The sequence below is a fragment of the Wyeomyia smithii genome, chromosome 1, assembly GCF_029784165.1.
Source record: "Wyeomyia smithii strain HCP4-BCI-WySm-NY-G18 chromosome 1, ASM2978416v1, whole genome shotgun sequence".
Taxonomy (NCBI): Eukaryota; Metazoa; Arthropoda; class Insecta; order Diptera; family Culicidae; genus Wyeomyia; species Wyeomyia smithii.
The window spans coordinates 137,679,487-137,698,672 of NC_073694.1; the positions used below are offsets into that span (position 1 = coordinate 137,679,487).

Consider the following 19,186-nt stretch of genomic DNA (forward strand, 5'->3'; position numbering starts at 1 on the left):
AAATGTCATTTAGTTGAGTATCATATGAAGAATATGAACAAGGAGTAACAGAATGGACCAATATTTTCAAAAAATCTATAATAATAGCTGCCACACAAAAGTATTACTCTTTTGTTCCGATTTCAGAAAATAAGATACAAACGAAGATGTTTCCAAAAGATGACCAATCATTAACTTATGATGTATATAAAATATAAAGTGAAACTAGTTCTGTAAAGTATCTATGTCATAAAAAAATATGTTCTCAAGATAATAAAACTCGAAAATAAATATTTGATTCTTATATATATTTATATCACTTAGAACATTTAACTCTTTTCTTGAGAACCGTTCGCCCAATCGTTTTGATGTCAAAGAATGAACTGTATATTTTTGATCAAGCATTCCAATAAACGTATGGTTTTTGCTGGAGAACCATGGACAAATTAAGAAAAACGTGTATTTTCCTAAATAATTATAATTTTTCGAGCTTAAATTAAAAATAACTCGAAAACCGATGCCTTCAGAATGTTTACTACCAAGAGCTTTTCGATTTAAAATGACTCTCTGCATCTTTTAAAATCATCAGAATACAAATATTTTGAAAAATGTTTGAATTAGAATTTTTATAAAAAAATTAATCTACCATAAAAAAAAATATTTTTCATTTCTCCATCCTGAACTATTTTTTTAAAGTTGCGTATTAACGTCAAGCTTCTTTAAAAAAAAATAAAAATAAAAATTCAATCCTTTTTTTTTAAATTGAAATTTAATGTTTATTTTTATTTTTTTTTGGTCAAAAAAATTTTTTTTTGTACAGTGGATATTTTTTTATGATGCATTTTTGATTCGCTACAACTCATTCTCAGACAGTTTTTCTATACAACCAACGATTTCTGGGCTACAATGCTTCGAATAAAACCTATGCCAAAAGGCATACGCCCTTTTAGAATGTAACTCATGGGTGTAAAAAATCTCTCCACCTGTGAAAAATGCTCAGTTTGCTAAGCCGAATACGTGTGCAAAGTTTCATTCAAATCAAAAATGGTCGATTAAATTTTCGCGTATTTCCAGGCGATTTGAAATGATTCTGCTCACTAATTAATAGAGGAGTAGGAGCCGGCAAGTGCTTATGATTTTTTTGTCCATTTACTAAGATCTATCTACAGCAATTGACTGGGATATATTACCAAAGTTCACATCAATGGACAACGTAATTCCAATTCCCTAACAAAAAAAAAGATCTATTCAGAATCTTTTTTTACGTTTCAACATTGTTAGATATTTTTTTATTTTTAACTTTACAAATAAAATACGATGCTTATATTAGTTGTCTTCGTAATACAGTGAATGTTGGCAAATGTAACGAAAAAATGTAGCAAAACAAAAGAATCTTTTTCAACTTTCAACTTCGTTTTAATTGTTAAATATTGTTTGCACAAAAAACACTACAGGCACAACATCACCAAGTGTAAATAAAGTTCTTTCGAGTGTAATTAAATATTTTTTGAAAAAAGGAAGGGAGGGTGTGAATTAAAATACGTAAATCACTGAACAAACGAATCTATTGTGGCTGTATTTAGAGTAATTACAGTATTTGGTCTCACGTCGGCATTTCATACAACCCTAGGGCTGTATACCTTGTAGTATTTGATAAGATTAAACCCATCCTTGGCGCTCTTATCTGGTAGAGCAAAATGCCTTCATAAAAGTCAACGCCTCACATTTCCACATCTTTTCCATCGCATCTGGTGCTCCACAAGGAAGCGTCCTAGTTCCGCTCAAATTTACGCTCACGGTTTAAAATTTTATCGCATTGTGAAGAGTCACCTCGGTTGCTACGTGCTAACGACGGATATAGATGATTTTCGTCAGTTTTATATTCTGACCCCGGTGCTTCATACTTCGGCAAACACCAGAACCGAGGGCTTCAGCTTCGAGAAAACACTGTACTCACGTAACGAATATTATCAACAATGCGAGCATATTTGAAAATGATTCACTTCACATAAGGCATAGCACTCATAGTAGAGCCATTGAATACTACGGTGCTCTAACGATACTGAAGCCCTCGGCTTCGGGGTTTGCCGAAGTATGAAACACTGAGGCCTAACATACAACACTGACAATGGAACCGGTGTTTTAACTATTGCCCTTCGTGTCGGCAATTGAACACTAACACTGAGTGGTAGTTGCAATACACGCCGTGTCGTGATTCAAATATATCACTCAGTGTAGAGCGGTTTTTGGACATGACGGAGTCTTGAAACGGATGGACATTGTGTAATGTAAATCCATTGCGTTTTTTCACCGACAGACTAGAATTGAATTTGATTATTTCTTGGAGCAAAAACCTCACAACGAATTACTTCTATCCGACATCTAGGAGTCATCGGTCCCTATTACAGAAGACGAAGCGAGCGACGAATTACTCGTCTGATCAATTTTGGTATTGCAGACGGCGAGCCGGCTGGATTTTCAACGCGTAGCTCGTCTGTCCTCAGCTGTCACCAGCCAAGTTTAATTCAAGTTCCCTAAAATAACATTTTGCTCGCCTCATCAGTGACTGCGGGGGAGACGAGTTTCTCGCCTCGTCTTCTGTGATAAGGGCCATTCTTGATAGTAAAGTTCAGTTCAATGAGCACATTTCTATCATAACAGCTGAAGCGATTGCAGCTCAAGGATTTATTCGATGCACCACCTGCGACTTAAACGACATTTACGCTCTCAAGACGCTGTATTGCTCGTTGCTTCAGAACAATTAACTAGTTGTGCAATACTCCTGATAATATTTAACCCCTTCCCCATCGAAATTTCGCTTACAGTTTAACAACTATACTTGAAATTTTGGACCCTAAAGCTATGAAATACGATTAAACATCAGTTCCAACTTTCATATGAAATACAGTGTGAGCCAAATGTGCATGAAGTTTTTTTCTCTGTGTGGACTCATTACTGCGACCATAGACATTTTATTTATTGTTGCCCAGGTGTTTTCTGTTTTATGTGCTCCAAATAATTGGCAGTATCACTATTGAATAAAATGATATGCTTTTTAATTGTATCCGTGCTTGTGTGTGAGGTTTTACCCTTCGGTTTCAAACTTCTGCTCAACTATACCGAGCTTCTTCCAATCCGACCATTATCACCAAACTACAATTCCCTGGAGAGAGACCTCACCAAACGTTGCTCTTTGGCCGGTTTATTCTAAGAGGGATTTAGTATGTCAGGACAAAGAAGTCTCGTTGAAACCTCGTTTCCCGTGCCAATATCGCCAATATCCCTGGAGAAGATAAATATTCTTCTGATCCGTTTTATTAAAAAAAAAAGGATTTATTTTGTCAAGAGGAAGGAATCTTATCGAAAGCTTGTTCCTCCTACCAACACCGCGTCACAATAACAATTCCCTGAAGAGATTTTGATGCTGTACCTCTGGTCAGTTTTATTATGAGTAGGACTTATATTTTGCTAAGAGGAAGGAGTCTTATCAAAACCTCGTTCCTGCAGCCAATATCACGCCAAAATTACAATTCCCTGAAGAGAACTATTATACGTTACACAGACCAGTTTTATTATTAGAGGGACTTATGTTTGTTAGGGGAAAAGTCGACAAGGGTACTATAGAATTCAGCTTGAAGGAAAGGTATGTTGTAGTGGAGAGCCTGAGAATAAACCCATGTTAAAGTCCTTTGACAACCAAATGGCCTGATTCTACCAAGATTCGAACCGACGACCACCCGCTTATCAGATGGCTCTATAACTTTGCGGCTACAAAGCTCCCGGAGAGAGGGTTGAACTATTCATCTGCAAAAACTACATTTTCATTGACAGTTTACTTATCCAAGCAACAAAACAGATTGATCGAAAGCTTTTTTACATAAAGTTGCATTGTGTTTTCAATTTTGAATTAACGTGGACCCAGAGGTATGAAGTGACATTGAACAGAAGTTCATAAACTTGTATAGCTGTTTTTGGTGACGAATTTATTTTTCTGCTACATTTTTGACAGAGATTTGAAAAAGTTCGTTGAAATCTTTATCTCTATATTTTGATGGGTTTATCGGCTTAATCAGTCCGTGTATACTAGCAAAACGATTTGTTTTTTTCTCTTATTCCGACAGTTTCGGTGACTTTATTTCACCTTTTTCAAGGAGTCTGAAAATATACATTGTGTGTTGTTTTCCTCTTTCGTTACTGGTTTATGTTTTATGTCTGTGTTAGCTTACTTACAGAAAGGATAATCGTTCTATTGTTAAGTGTGTTGGTGTCCAACATCGGTTGTCTGGTGTGTATTACAAATGGCGTCCCACTTTGGCTATATGTAAAAGGTATTGTTCGCTTAAAACAGATTTGTAACTTTCCTCTATAAACTGTACTTACTGCATGTGTACCTATTTTTGTGTGCTACACTGTATAAGCTTCTAAAGCTTTTTCTAGCACTTACTTTTTTCAAGCACTTTTATGGCAATTTCACTTAATCGGGTAATAAATATTCTAAGCTGTTGGTTTTGTGTCTTCCTCTGTAGTCTACTAATTCTTGACGGCTTGCTAAGGGTGTGTTTGCGAGATTGTACAGCTTTGAGTTTTGGTGGTAGTGGATTGGCTGTCATGGTTGTCTGTTTTGTTTTGGTTGATGTTCTTTATCGAGTGTATAATACCAGCGTATATGGTGTTCAGTCCCTCAGTGTCTGTGCGTTTGTTTATGCTATTTTCTGTGTTGGCAATATGGCAAATTTCTAAAAACGGGAGTGCTTGTGGTTTGTTGTGTCTGTCTATAATTTTTGTTTGTTGAAAATCAAACCGGTGATTCTGTGTGATACTGTGATGCATTAGTGCTGTTTTTTCCTTAAGTGTACTAATTTGGGTATCTGTTTCGTTGTAACCTTGTTGCAGTAGTTTGTCCCAGGTGTTGTAGTGCGTCCGGTGTCCACTAATTCTAGTTTTAAGCATGTTTGTTGTCATTCCCACGTAGCAGGCGCTGCAGTCTTTGCACGGTATGTTGTAGATGACGTTGCTCTGGTGTTCATGTGGAATGGGGTCTTTAACATTTGTGAACAACTGTTTAACTGTTTTTATGTTGCGGTGTGCAAGTCGTATGTGTTTGTAATCGTTTTTTAGGTGCTTGTCGATTCGGTTCGACAGGTGTGGTATGTATGGTATCGAACGGTAAGTATATTCCAGGTTTTCACTAGGTGTTTCTTGCGGTGCCGTGATGTTTTCCTGCATTCGGCTTATTAATCTGTTTATTAGTGCTTTCGGGTAGTTGTTTAGTCTCAATTGTTTGTGAATGATGCGAGCCTTATCATCGTTCTGTAGATTAGTGGATAGCTTGTCAACTCGTCTGATGAAATTTTTAGCCATGTTAATTTTATGATGGAGCGGGTGGAACGAAAAGTAGTCTAAAAATCTGCCACTGGCGATTGGTTTCATATACCATTCTGTTTTAATGCTTTGATTTTCTTGTCTTATCAGTGTCATGTCTAGAAACGGTAGTCGTCTATTGTTTTCCATTTCGTAGGTGAATTGAATATGTTCGTTGTAACTGTTGAAAGTCTCTAATACATGGTTTAGTTGATTCGCGGGCAGTGCTAGTAGAAGATCATCTACATATTTTTTCAGGAATGGGGGCTTGAATGTTAGTAATGGTATAACTGTGTCCAAAAGTGTTTCCATTACTAAATCTGCTAGTGTGGGCGAGATGGGATTCCCCATTGCAGTGCCAAAGATCTGTTGGAAATGTTGTCCGTTGTATTTACAGTAGCTTGATTCTATGCAGAATTCAACTATTTCGATAAACAAATCTAGGTTTATGTTCGTATAAACTTTGATTTTCTCCCATTGTTTTATTATGTTGTGTGTAACTAATGTTTTGGGAATCGATGTGAATAGCGATGTAACGTCGAGGGAAATTAGGATGTAATCAGGTGGCAATGTAACTGTGTTAATAAAATCGCAAAATGTAAATGAATCCTTTATGTTGTATCGGCTCTCGATGGAGTTTTGTATGATTTTTCCTATATATTTCGAAAGGTTGTAAGCGGGAGCAGTCATGTTTGGCACTACTGGCCTTAGTGGTAGATTGGGTTTGTGCGCTTTGGGCTGTCCGTATATTCTGGGGCATATGGCATTATATGTAGTTAGTCTTGTTGCGGTCTGTTTGTCGATAAGATTTAGGTTGAGCAATCGTTTTACAAATTCATTGTTTGTTCTTTGGTATCGTGATGTTGGATCGCGTGGTATTGGGAGATATGTTTTATCGTCGGTGAGCAAATTAAGCATCTTCTGTTTGTATTCATCTGTTGGCATTATGACTGTTTTATTACCTTTGTCCGATTGGATGGCGAGTACATCTGGGTTATCGCGAAAGAAATGTTTTGTAATTTTCGTAGCTTTTTCACAGAATTTCGTCAGTTCATCTTTTTGGGTTATATTTTTGTTGTAATGGATGTAGTTTTGGACTGAATTTGCTATTGCGCACCTTGTGCGGTCCTGGATAGAAGTGTCTGGATTAGTTTTCAGTATACTTTCAACGTCAGCTAGGAGATGATAAAACGGTATCTGGACGATGTTGGTTGGAAGTGCAAATTTTTGGCCTAGGCTGAGTAATATTTCTGTTTCTATTGGTAAGGATTTTTGAGTGCTGTTATGTATAGCATTGCTTTTGCATACAGGTGTTGTGTTCGATGACCGAGTACGATCAAGGATACGGTCAAATTTGTGCTTAGTGTTTTTCGATTTTTCTTGCATTAATTTGTTTTCGAAGGAGGTCTGACTGTTGAGAAAGGATTCGACTACTTCATTCGGTACGTTTGAGTTTTTTATCCTTTCCGTGAGTGTATGCTGTATTTGTTTTAGTATTTTCAATTTGTGAAACGTGTGTTTGATTTCAATATTTAAAACTGATTTCTTGAACCTGTTGATGCATTTTTCCAGATCTTTCGTAAATGGGCTGTTTTCTTCCAGTAACGGGAAAATGAAGCGGAAATTCGTTGTAATGTGTGCTGGGAATACGCCTGTTTTTCGACATCGTATGAGGAAAGACTTTCGGCTTAACATGCTGCCCATTTTGTATACTGTATTCTCGTATTCTTTTAGCATGTTTTTCGCGTGTATGCCGTACCTTTGTTCAACGTGCTGATAGAAAGGGACTTTTGAAACGGTGGCCATGATTCTGAATTTGTTTATATGACGACTGAAACGGTTAGTTTGATGGGTTTATCGGCTTAATCAGTCCGTGTATACTAGCAAAACGATTTGTTTTTTTCTCTTATTCTCTTATTCCGGCACCGCAAGAAACACCTAGTGAAAACCTGGAATATACTTACCGTTCGATACCATACATACCACACCTGTCGAACCGAATCGACAAGCACCTAAAAAACGATTACAAACACATACGACTTGCACACCGCAACATAAAAACAGTTAAACAGTTGTTCACAAATGTTAAAGACCCCATTCCACATGAACACCAGAGCAACGTCATCTACAACATACCGTGCAAAGACTGCAGCGCCTGCTACGTGGGAATGACAACAAATATGCTTAAAACTAGAATTAGTGGACACCGGACGCACTACAACACCTGGGACAAACTACTGCAACAAGGTTACAACGAAACAGATACCCAAATTAGTACACTTAAGGAAAAAACAGCACTAATGCATCACAGTATCACACAGAATCACCGGTTTGATTTTCAACAAACAAAAATTATAGACAGACACAACAAACCACAAGCACTCCCGTTTTTAGAAATTTGCCATATTGCCAACACAGAAAATAGCATAAACAAACGCACAGACACTGAGGGACTGAACACCATATACGCTGGTATTATACACTCGATAAAGAACATCAACCAAAACAAAACAGACAACCATGACAGCCAATCCACTACCACCAAAACTCAAAGCTGTACAATCTCGCAAACACACCCTTAGCAAGCCGTCAAGAATTAGTAGACTACAGAGGAAGACACAAAACCAACAGCTTAGAATATTTATTACCCGATTAAGTGAAATTGCCATAAAAGTGCTTGAAAAAAGTAAGTGCTAGAAAAAGCTTTAGAAGCTTATACAGTGTAGCACACAAAAATAGGTACACATGCAGTAAGTACAGTTTATAGAGGAAAGTTACAAATCTGTTTTAAGCGAACAATACCTTTTACATATAGCCAAAGTGGGACGCCATTTGTAATACACACCAGACAACCGATGTTGGACACCAACACACTTAACAATAGAACGATTATCCTTTCTGTAAGTAAGCTAACACAGACATAAAACATAAACCAGTAACGAAAGAGGAAAACAACACACAATGTATATTTTCAGACTCCTTGAAAAAGGTGAAATAAAGTCACCGAAACTGTCGGAATAAGAGAAAAAAACAAATCGTTTTGCTAGTATACACGGACTGATTAAGCCGATAAACCCATCAAACTAACCGTTTCAGTCGTCATATAAACAAATTTATCTCTATATATATAAATGCAAAAGTGCGTATGTCTATCTGCTGTCTAAACACTCAAAAACTACTGGATCGATTATTATGACAATTTGTACGTAGGGGTTTTCGAGTACGAGGTCGAGGAGTGTCACAAATATATTAGTCTTGCTCTAACTCATAAACATACGCAAGCGGAAGGTAAATTTGTAGTTTATAAACTTGATAACTGTTTTCTATTACAAACTGGAAATCAAGTTAACTAATTAACAAGGGTTTTCGGGTGAGAGACGTATTTTTATGGTGTTGGCTCTGGTGTATCTCAGCGTGAATAAGACGAGAGTTTAATCTTAGTAGTGTAAAAAGGGAAGAAGTGACGTATGTAGCGCAATGGTTAAATTTGATAGATTTAAAATAAAGAATTGATCTTCGTAAAAATTTGTACATAAGAACTCTCCGGTATAAAGCTTGATTCTGCAAATTAGTTTTCTCTATCTACCAAAGTAAAGTGGATAAATACCACGAAAGATCAAAACAATTGTCACAGTGGTTAAAATCTCACAAAAAAAGAAATTCGTTCAAATACACGTTGCTCTGCTTGAATATCCCAAGTAACAATTTCATAGCTATTTGCCCTTATCCAATTCTCTTAACGGTTTTATTGCGGTAACGGCTATTACCAACGATCTTAAGGCGGTCAGCCTTCTTACCTAAAAGAACGGACCGTAAGAAACACTTAAAGCTGTCAATAAAACTTTTATAAAACCAATAACAAAACCAGCAAGCGCGTATGTTTTTTTGCTTTATTAGCGGTTTCATTACAGCTAGCGCGAGTCTTATAAAATCGACATAGCCAACCGTTATAAAACCGGTTTTAATGCAGTCATTTCAGAATTGAGAATAGCAAGTTGGCTATGGAAAATATCTCATAAGATTGTAATAAGTGTTCAGTTTCAATTTGTCAAATTTGTAAACAAACATGGGTTCGCGGAAACGAATAAAGATTTCTGGCAGCTTCAAACGAAGTGTGAAGAGAAATTTTAACAGAAGAATTAATAAAAGGATAAATGAAATAACAAATATTGGAAAAGTTATGAAAAATGTTCCATTGAAATCCTCCACAGCAAGTTCCAGCCAGAAAACAATCTCAGGATCTCAGGAGTTCGGTACGTGTTTAGGTTCGATGAAAACAACAACCAGATTCGATGAAACGACAATCAACTGATTTTAATGTCAGAGAAAAGGAATTATTTCTCGATAGCGAAAGAAGAGCTTATGGACAAACAGATTTCAGAAATTTATATGTATCGCTCGCTGCGTTCAGAAACAACGATTTAATATTACGATTTGTGTGATATAAAGTGTGAAATGATACCCGTTCCAGTTGACGATACAACAAATACAGTTTTTATTCCTTCATTTCATACCATTCAGGTTAGGTTAAGAATTAAAAAAATATATATTAAAAATCACAAAAAATCGCACATCAACATACTTCTTCTATTTTAGCTCATTTTTCTTGTCTCCGTATTTCAAATTCTTCGGTCGGTTTTTATGCGTCGATACAACCTTTCCGGTCAACCTCTGTTTGCTGTTTTTCATAATTCCCTTCAAAAATTTCTCACAATCGGCTTCGGAGAAATCCTGGTCTGCTAGCCTAACAACTCTCAAAAACATTTCTCGGAACTTTGCGTAAAACTTCAATGGAATTTTGGGTGTACCTGCACATGGTTTTTTAGAACTGCTTGGCAGATCGATATCCCGAGCTAAGCGCGTCCAGGAACATTTGTTCATCATCTCGCAAGTCACTAGATGATCAATCAGCCGATATGCGCTGGTGACTCCATCGGATTTGCCAGTTTTTCCACAAATAGCGCTTAATTTCGTAATATATCGCTCCATGTTATTTTCGTCCCTCAGTTCTGCTTCCAAACGGTCGAGATCTTCAATGGAGTCAACTATCTTAATCATCACGTCTTCGGTTGAAGCATGTGGCTCTGTTTGATAATTCTTTTCCATTGACAAAACTTTTTGGTTAAGAACTTCAATAGAAGCAGTCAGTTTTGCTAAGCTTATCATTATCTTAAGTTTGTTATTATGCATGAGAACCTGGTTCGTAACAATTGCCGTCAGTGAAGCTTCTGGAATAATCTCATTTATTTCAATTTCTGTTAAATGCGCCTCAGTGATATTTTCTTCCATGGCGCTTTGTTCATCTTCCGATACATCAACATTGGGTAAAGCAATTTGTTCTCCTGAAATTACCTGCAATGCGAATAAAGCTATTCGATAAATAAAACAATAAATAAACAATATCATTCGATGTAGCTTACCGTAACGGTTTCCAATTCTTGTGGATCAGTGACAAGATCATTAAAATCTTTTTCAATGGATGTTGGGGCATTCCTTCGACAAACCTTTTTTGCTTCAGGTTGCTCATCCATTTCAGTCTCAGTATTCAGTTCCATATAATCCAATTCCTGCTGTGCTTCAGCATATGTATCAAATTCGCGCTTCAATACACAACTAATTTTCTCCCAGTTTTCACTCGGCTGAGAATTTTCATCGTGGCACAATCTCCAAACAACTGTCTTTTTCGGCCAAATCAAAGTTCCGTCCATTTCCCTTTATGTTCCGTGGAGTAACATGCAAGAACACCTTTTAGTTTTCAATCGTTTGTACTATTTAAACAGTGTTTTGATGTTTATAATGTTTCAAACTTCGCTTGAAGTGAAACACTTCTGTAAGAATAATCACTTTTGTTTTGGTATCTGATTTTATTACAAAGATGCCAGATGTTTCTAAATACTGTCAGTAAATGTTTAATCGTTATTAGACGTTGATCTCACTCGGACAAAAGGTTAGAAAAATCTCTGCATATTTAAAAACAATCAGCGTAAAGTCAAGAAAACTCGAAAACAAATTCGCACACAGTCTCAAAAAGCCTTAAATATTTTCCTATCTATGAAAAAAAGAAATCATGGAAAATATGCAAAACTGGTATCCCTGGTTCTGAGAGAAAAGTGGACAACTTGTAATCTTTTTTGACGCGACAACGGAAACCAAAAATCACTTCGTCAAAGTGACAACCATCTCTGATTGGTCAATTCTATTTAACACACTGATGGTGAATGTTATTGTTCGTAAGTGCCAGCCGTGCTGCAAGAGCCATCGATATATTTCTGTTCACTTTTTATTTCTGTTTACGAGTTGGATAAATTTGCGAACGACTTTACAAATTCAGTTGATTTAGTTAATTCTAGAATAGTGATTCAACTTCAAATAATCATTCAAGATTTAATGAACGAATATTAATCGTAATTAAAATTCAAGACACTAAATACCCTACATGTTAATATCTACCTCATCTAACATATATAGCAGCACTGAAAAGAAGCGTACTGAAGAATGGAAATGTTTTATGAGGACAGGTAAACAAAAAGAAAAGACACGTCCAAGGGGATGGCAATACACACGTTTGACAGTAGGCCACTTCTCGGGGTTATATTTGTGAAAGAGCCTCAAACGCCACTTTGACTTTTGTTTTGGTTGCAATCGTCCGGATGGTAAAACAAAAAGTAACGTTCGTGTAAAACTGCTGGATTTTGTATTTCTCAGAACTGATTTACATAATTTTTGACAGGATCAATGGTAGTGGTGCTAGAGATGATGGTTTAGTAACGTAATTTCCATAGCATCCCCCTGTTTACGTCAGTGAAGCGCTTTTGTTGACCCATTTGTTCAGTTAAAAAATGAAACATAGAGTAAAACCTAATTACTGTCGGGACAGTTTACTATGCAAGAATCGGAGAATGAGATCGACAAGAAAAAGTAACAGGAACGTAAATTCATGGAAGTCGAAGATGCCTACAGTGTAGAAAGAGGGAAAATATTGTTGCTACCTAGCCTAAACAGTTAAGTGAGTAGTTGAAAAAAATTAAATATTGATTCTATCTGAAATCATGCCATTCCAGGTGTTAGGCAAGGACAAAGTCGTTCTCGATTTCCGAGTGATGTTTATGTTGCAGGCCATTTCTATTACTGTCATTCTACCGGAAGCATTGATGAGCCCTTCCGTGAGGAACTTAAAAACATTCTAACACGATCGATTCTATCACTACGAGAAGAAACTCGACAGACAGTGTGCTCGCGCTCGTTACCAGAAATCTTATCGTTATATGTTTGCGTTTTTTTAGCTCAGCTAATCATAGCTGTGTTCAATTCAAATCAGTGTATATTTTCAAATTAAACCACAAATTATATTATACATTAAAACATTGCTATCGTGGACATAAACTAGGTGTGTACAGTACACTGCTCGACGCTATATCAAAACGTACAATCATGTTGAATTTCTTCTACATTTTCGGTTGTTGCGGACAGGAATGAAATGTTTTTTCGAGCATGTTTTTGAAAATTGATTCGAAGCGAAGGAAAAACTCAAACTACATATTTGTTAAAGCGTGTGGAAGATGTGGTCGAGTGTCATGTTCATTTGTCTGTGGTGGAAACCTCGGCCAACTAGACTTATTGATGCTATGAGTAATACACTGTAAATAAAAATTACGTCGGAGTAAAGTGATTTGTTGTTGAATTTGCACTACTTGCCTAACATTTCAGAGTTGAATCGAAATATATTAATTTTCGATATTTTCTTTCGAAATATATTAATGCAAAGAACTATGAAATCAACAGCAAATCACTTTATTTTCTGTTGTTGTGTTCTTTTTTGTTGATATGCTTATGTTGAGATACGGAATGTCGGTCAGTTGTCGGTAATTATATAAATTCACAATAAATTCAAAAGACTTCTTTTTATTTTGATTTTTAATTTAATAACAAGATGATCTCAGAAATGCTTCCTGTAACTGTATCGATGCAATCGATTTCAGGATATGTAAAAAAGAAGTTTTATTGTTATTTTAATTTGAAGAATTCAATAAAACTTGGGCTCAAATAAATTTTTGATCTATGGGTAAATGTAATGCATGCGCCGTTCGCCATCGTCACAATTTTTGTTTCGCTTTATGGTTTTAACGTTTGTCAGTTGGAATTGCAGCTGTAATTCAATTGATTTGAACAGAGGTGATAATACAAGAGATATTTATTTTAATACGATGGTGATTTTCATTAAACAGTTTTCAACGCAAGATTATTTCATTGGAAAGTGGTAATCATCGAGAAATCAACACTAAATCACTTTAACTGGGATGTAATGAATTGAGTTAAGTGCAAAAACACTTGAAGTAATCGTGACATTTTTTTACAGTGTACCAATAATTTAACAGCCGCGCCATATTGATACCATTGGAACTTTTTATGACCTTGAAATTAAAACCCCTTTTTGTATTTAACTAATACTGAAATGTAACACCCAACGTTAATTTTGATCTATTTCCATATGAGAGAATACAAATACATTTATTTTCTGGAAAACTTAGATGATCGAATCGAATACATTTTTCCAATCCTGGATTTTTTTTTTGTAAACCTGTACTATTTCAAGAGCGCATCAATTTTATGCGTCTATTTTCCAAGAATACTCGACAAAACTTTATGCGCATATCCTTGAGAACTGGTGAAACTGCTCTAAAGTCCCAATTTACATAACATCTTTTATTAATTAATGGCGTTATTTCAAATTGAATTTCACGATTATCACCAACACAAATGCATGGGATTTTTTCTACAGGAGATTCCCATATGGAAATGAAAATATACTGGCTGTTATGGTTTGTGTGGAACAGCATAACAAACTAATTTATTGTGGTTGCTGTCAAGCAATGAAAAGTTGGATTGAGCTTATTGCGGCTAGTAGCAGAGCGCAATAAGTCTGCTTGAACTTGATGCCATTATTAAAGCGGTAATGCTAACAGCTAAAAGAATGCGAACAAACTTTCAGTTGGTTTTAAAGCGGATTTATTGTTATTCTTATAATTGCTTTGATAACCTTTCCAAGTGTGGGCCACTTAGCTGTGAAGCAAATTTATAGCGGTTATCAGGAGGTTTTGATGGTGCTGTTAGTTTTAAAAGCAGTTTTACGAAATTGGTCATGAAAACCGCTAAAAGAGTGCAATACAACTTAAATTGTTACTTGGGTAGTGTTGTTAGAAAGAAAAGAGAGAAGCTTTGATTATGTTTTTTAAGTCATACTTTTATACAATAATACATCAAGCTGTTACAACAATGAAATAACAGTGGTGATGTATTTTGACGATTTTATAAACTGAATGATCTTGCGCCATCTTTAAAAAATTTTCTTAACATAAAGGCGTCACGTTAACTTTCTCATAATTGTAGAGAAACCGTATGTGGCTGTATCCATCTGTATGTAAATTTCCAATAGACTCTAATGCCATAGAAAATAAAGAAACGTTATTTTTTATCAGATTGTTTCGATTGCAGTAATCTAAAGTAAAAGTAGTTCAGGATAATCAATATTTTCCAGCTCGACAGTTTCAGTAAAGCGGCACTGTAGGCTGTATATCAAGAACTAACATTGCGCAATATAAATTTCATTGAAATGAGATTAAATATATCTGGCTGATTCTGAAATTCTGGACACCATTTTGAATACTGAAGATGAACCTAACTTTTAAAATTTACTTTATAAATATTTAAAAAAATAATGGGAACACCTACAGTCATCTCAACACTCTCATTTGTAGAATGAAACGTCAAATGTTACCGTATATGCAAATAATAATAACTGTAAATAATATAATTGTTAGATTAAGTCGTGTATTGGGGGAGCTCCGTAGCCGCAAGGTAACAGAGTCCGCTTTGGTAAGCAGGTGGTCGTGGGTTCGAATCTTAGTAGAATCGGGCCATTTGGTTGTCGAAGGACTTTAGCATGGGTTTATTCTCAGGCTCCTCACCACGTACCCTTCCTTCAATCTGAATTCTACAGTATCCCTGTTGACTCTCCTTATAACAAAAATAAGTCCCTATTATAATAAAACTGGTGTGAGTAACGTATGAAAGTTCTCTACAGGGAATTGTAATTAGGCGATATTGATAGGATGGACAGAGACTCGGTATAGTAGAGCAGTAAGCTTGAAACGGAAAGGTAAAATTTACACACAAGCACGGATATGAAAGATGAGCGTATCACTTACTTCAATAGTGATACTGCCAATAATATGAAGTGCGGAGTACAGAAAACCTCTAGGCAATATCACAATAGATCTAAGCTCTGGTCGCAGTGATGAGTCCACACAGGAAAAAAAAGTCGTATATTGAAAGTTTTGATTTGAAAATATGGTGAAATTTGTCTTCAATGTGTGTCTGCTACTCGTAGATTATAACACATGTTCAATTGCCAACAGTTGTCAAACAGTCATCCACACTTAGTCGAATTTATATTAAAGCAATTCAAGAACAACTATAAGCATTGATGATCAGAACGAAAGTTAAATGACTACAACGTTTGTTCAACACTTTTTCTAGCGCTATGTTTATTCAGCATCAGTTACTGTTGCACGACGCTTATTCCTTCTTCTGCTGATTATCCAGAGCTAAAGTGGAAGTGACTCGTACTGCTCTACGTACTGATCTAATACTCGAAAATTTTCAGCATAAACCCTTGAGTAGTTTAGTGTTTAAGATGCTGCACGGAAAATACACAACAAAATCAGCAGTCATAGTACCTTTCTCCTAACAATCTGCGACTACCATTAATAACAATCTCCTAGGGCAATTTCGACACCAACTTCTCATTGCATGTAATACAAAATTTCACATCCCGGTATTTACTAGCATCATTCCATTACACCATGCATTGCTCAATACTACATACAGGAGTGCTACATCGAGCTGCAGCACGTATGATCTACAGTCGAAACATGCTTCGGTCTCTCTACTCATTCGTGTAATATTCTACTCCTTTTTTCAGAGAGATAGAACCTTACATGGAGGAACGAAGCTATAAAGTAAAACTTTGTTTTGCGCATCCCACTTCTTCATCACTGTTCTTCGCAATAATCCTCGTCCACAATCCAAAACACAGCTAGTTTCACCTTTCACAATCAAGCAGACTCCAACCTTTGCACACTAATACCACCGCTTATTTCAACTTCAGTACCACAAAAGAAGATATCCAACGCAAGCAGAGCTTTTACGCATACCAGCATATCCAAGTAAGATTTCTGACTCTAAAATTACCACAACATTTTTGCATGATGCTTGCTACAAGTTTTCACGCGAATAAGACACATTTATTTCTAAAACACAAACTTATTGTAGCACATTATTTTATTTGTTAAAGTTGACCGCGACTAGCACGAAAGAAGAAAAGTCACCAACTAACAAATACATTCTTAATCATAACGTAGTCGTTCGAGCTATACGGAGTAAGAACACAACACCTGAGTGACGAACGCCAAGTGGGTGGAAGATGAATGGTGGCGAGACTATGTTGGTGGAACATTAACGAAGAAAAATTGCCACAATTACCTTCTTGCCTTCAATGCGTCCTAACTCCCTTTGGCCAGCACTAACTACATCATGGTCACTGTAGCTTCCACTGTTACCATCTTTCCCCCCGAACAAAGGAACTTTATGACTATGTCTCCCAAGCGACGGCACAAAAATGCACTATTTACACTAGTATACAGTAAGCTGCATTTCAGAGGCTTTAAATACCAACTTCGTCAACATGTTACCGCAAGAGTGATTGGTTGAATTCTACCGAAGTTCTACACAAAAACAGATAAAAAACGAAAGCTATTCCCAGTCAATCAAGCACACTCGAAACAAACCACACGCACTCACGCACGGCACGGCACAATTGCTATGCTAATACTACTAAAAGTTTTTCTTCCACCGATTTTCTAGTGAAAATGTTCTTCCTAAAACCAACCGGCAGAACTACGAACGACCGTAGATACATCCTACCAAGACTAAAGTTCTACTACGACTGACTTCGCTGAGACGATGCACGAGCGGTGTTCAGCCTATTGAGCTGAGAAGGCTTCGTGTTTTAGTGAACATGGAGTCCCATTTCAACTCAAGTCTCTCATGCAATCCCTCACCAACACATTACTGTACAAAGTCGCGGCCGTAGGAGACTGTTGATTGATTAATCCGCGGGGAACGGGGAATTGTTTTTGGTTGCAGATCTGAAGGAGACGAGAAAAACCTGTTTTGCTTCGCGGCCTTTACCTCCACCCGCGCAGCCTTCAATGAACGACATTTGTTAAAGCTCCGAAACAGCTGCTGAGACGAGTGGTGAGAGAGCTTTTGATTCACGAAGGCAGGATAAAACAGAAACAGTAATTTTTTCATTCCTTCGTGGTGCGAACAGAATATTTTCACAAAAAAGGTTCATTAGATTTCGACAACACAACACATATACTACTGCGTTTTATGTTGTTCGGCATAGTGGGTGGATTTGAGGGGGTACGTTGTTGTGAAATATATTCAGACAACATGCGGTGTAAGAGAGAAAACTTTCATGTTGGTGCGCAATCGTGCGACTAGCGCAACAGAGAGATTTGAATGCTCTTTCAGCGAACCTGTTGGTTGTGGCGGGAGAGTGTTTTTACCTTTGGTGGAACCGAGACTTTGTCTTTGGCTGCTGTCTTTTGACAGTTGCAGCTGTTTTTTGACACACATGTCAGCTAAATAACTGGGTTTCACACCTAGATGGCTCGGAGCTAAATTGGCTCAACTGATAGGAAACAGTGTGTGAAATATATAACATTCAATAAGCCTGAAAGGTGCTAAATTTTGCAAATAAAAACAAAATTTCTTTCTGTTTGTTGTTAGTAACGTACTAACTAAGGATCGATATTCTAGGAACAATAATCCAGTTCACGGTTGATGAAACAAAATTGCTTCGCTATCACTGAGAAAGGCTGTAATCGATGCCGAGCGCATCGATCATCGAAAGATGCGGTTAAACTTCCAACTCTCCTCCTTACAAGAAATTGACCTGCTCTATTGGATCATCATACTTTAAAAATTGTATAATAGATCTTACCTCTCTTATCTTGGAAATATACAGCCGAAGATTTGAGAAGATCCACTTGTCATTTTTATATTCTCTACCAAGAGAGTTATGTGTGTTTGTTCACCCTTTTTGGAGCTCTCACAAAATTATTCTGTTGCATTCCGTGTTTATTTGAATCTTATGATTTTTAATGCAACTGGGAAAAGGTCTGTTTTCGAAGGTGAATCTCATTAAAAATAGATTGAGTTGATTATATAAGGGATAAGTTTTCAGTGAAGACTGCTTGTAAGAAAATATTCTAGATATTTCTCACAATTTCTGTTGAGTTTCAAAAGGTTTTGAATACGTGCGATAAAAAAAACTGATGTTCTATTTTGGGGCCGCCACACAAGACTCGAGCAATCGTAAATCCGGGTTGAAACAAAAAAATGATGCCTCGATTTTTGCAAATTTCTCGCAAAATCGCAGTGCTTCTTATTTTGTGCACGCAATTTGATTAATGTATGCTGAAATAATGTCTAGAGCCTGCAGAATTTTGTCAAGTAAACAGAACTAACAGTTCTGAAGTGTGCAGACCATCAATTTTTTCATTGCCATTACTAGAGCTCAAACTTTCTTCAAATCTAGAATAAGCTAATATTAAGAAATGTCTGTACAATACTATTGAAGACCAGTAAATATATAAATAAAAAAACTCCCTATTGTTGAGTGGATGCAACAAAAAGAGTACAACAGTTGAAGGTAGTCGAAACACAACTAAGGTCTTAAATTCGTTTTTCTCGCGAATAACGGCCTAAAATTTCATGT

General features: G+C 36.5%; 3 protein-coding genes across 4 annotated transcripts in view; all 3 read right to left on the minus strand.

Moving 5' to 3' along the window:
- LOC129718886 (uncharacterized) overlaps positions 1–17,346 on the minus strand; it is a 380,634-nt gene extending 363,288 nt beyond the window's left edge. The window contains exon 1 of the mRNA XM_055670083.1: positions 16,882–17,346. The gene's annotated coding sequence lies outside the window, so the exon portion shown is untranslated. The remainder of the gene's footprint in view (positions 1–16,881) is intronic.
- Positions 4,055–6,626, minus strand: LOC129718887 (uncharacterized). Of its 2 annotated transcripts, XM_055670086.1 has the most exons (3): positions 4,360–6,626; positions 4,210–4,294; positions 4,055–4,134 (listed from the first exon to the last, which is right to left on the minus strand). In XM_055670086.1, the coding sequence occupies exon 1, from the start codon at positions 6,283–6,285 to the stop codon at positions 4,528–4,530; it is 1,758 nt and encodes a 585-aa protein (XP_055526061.1). In that variant the 5' UTR covers positions 6,286–6,626; the 3' UTR covers positions 4,055–4,134; positions 4,210–4,294; positions 4,360–4,527. The 2 variants fall into 2 exon arrangements, with proteins under 2 accessions (XP_055526061.1, XP_055526059.1); XM_055670084.1 differs by having other exon boundaries at positions 4,210–6,626.
- On the minus strand, positions 9,928–11,175 carry LOC129717225 (uncharacterized). The gene is made up of 2 exons (XM_055667080.1): positions 10,761–11,175; positions 9,928–10,692 (listed from the first exon to the last, which is right to left on the minus strand). Exons 1-2 carry the CDS (start codon positions 11,046–11,048, stop codon positions 9,928–9,930), a joined length of 1,053 nt encoding a protein of 350 aa, XP_055523055.1. The 5' UTR covers positions 11,049–11,175.
- Positions 17,347–19,186: the final 1,840 nt, after the last annotated feature.

Excerpts from the sequence above, each read along its gene's own strand:
- LOC129718887 (XM_055670086.1), bottom strand. The coding sequence starts at position 6,285 with ATGCCAACAGATGAATACAAACAGAAGATGCTTAATTTGCTCACCGAC.
- LOC129717225 (XM_055667080.1), bottom strand. The coding sequence starts at position 11,048 with ATGGACGGAACTTTGATTTGGCCGAAAAAGACAGTTGTTTGGAGATTG. Across the intron at positions 10,693-10,760 it reads AAGAATTGGAAACCGTTACG|GTAATTTCAGGAGAACAAAT; the intron begins GTAAGCTACATC and ends TTCGCATTGCAG.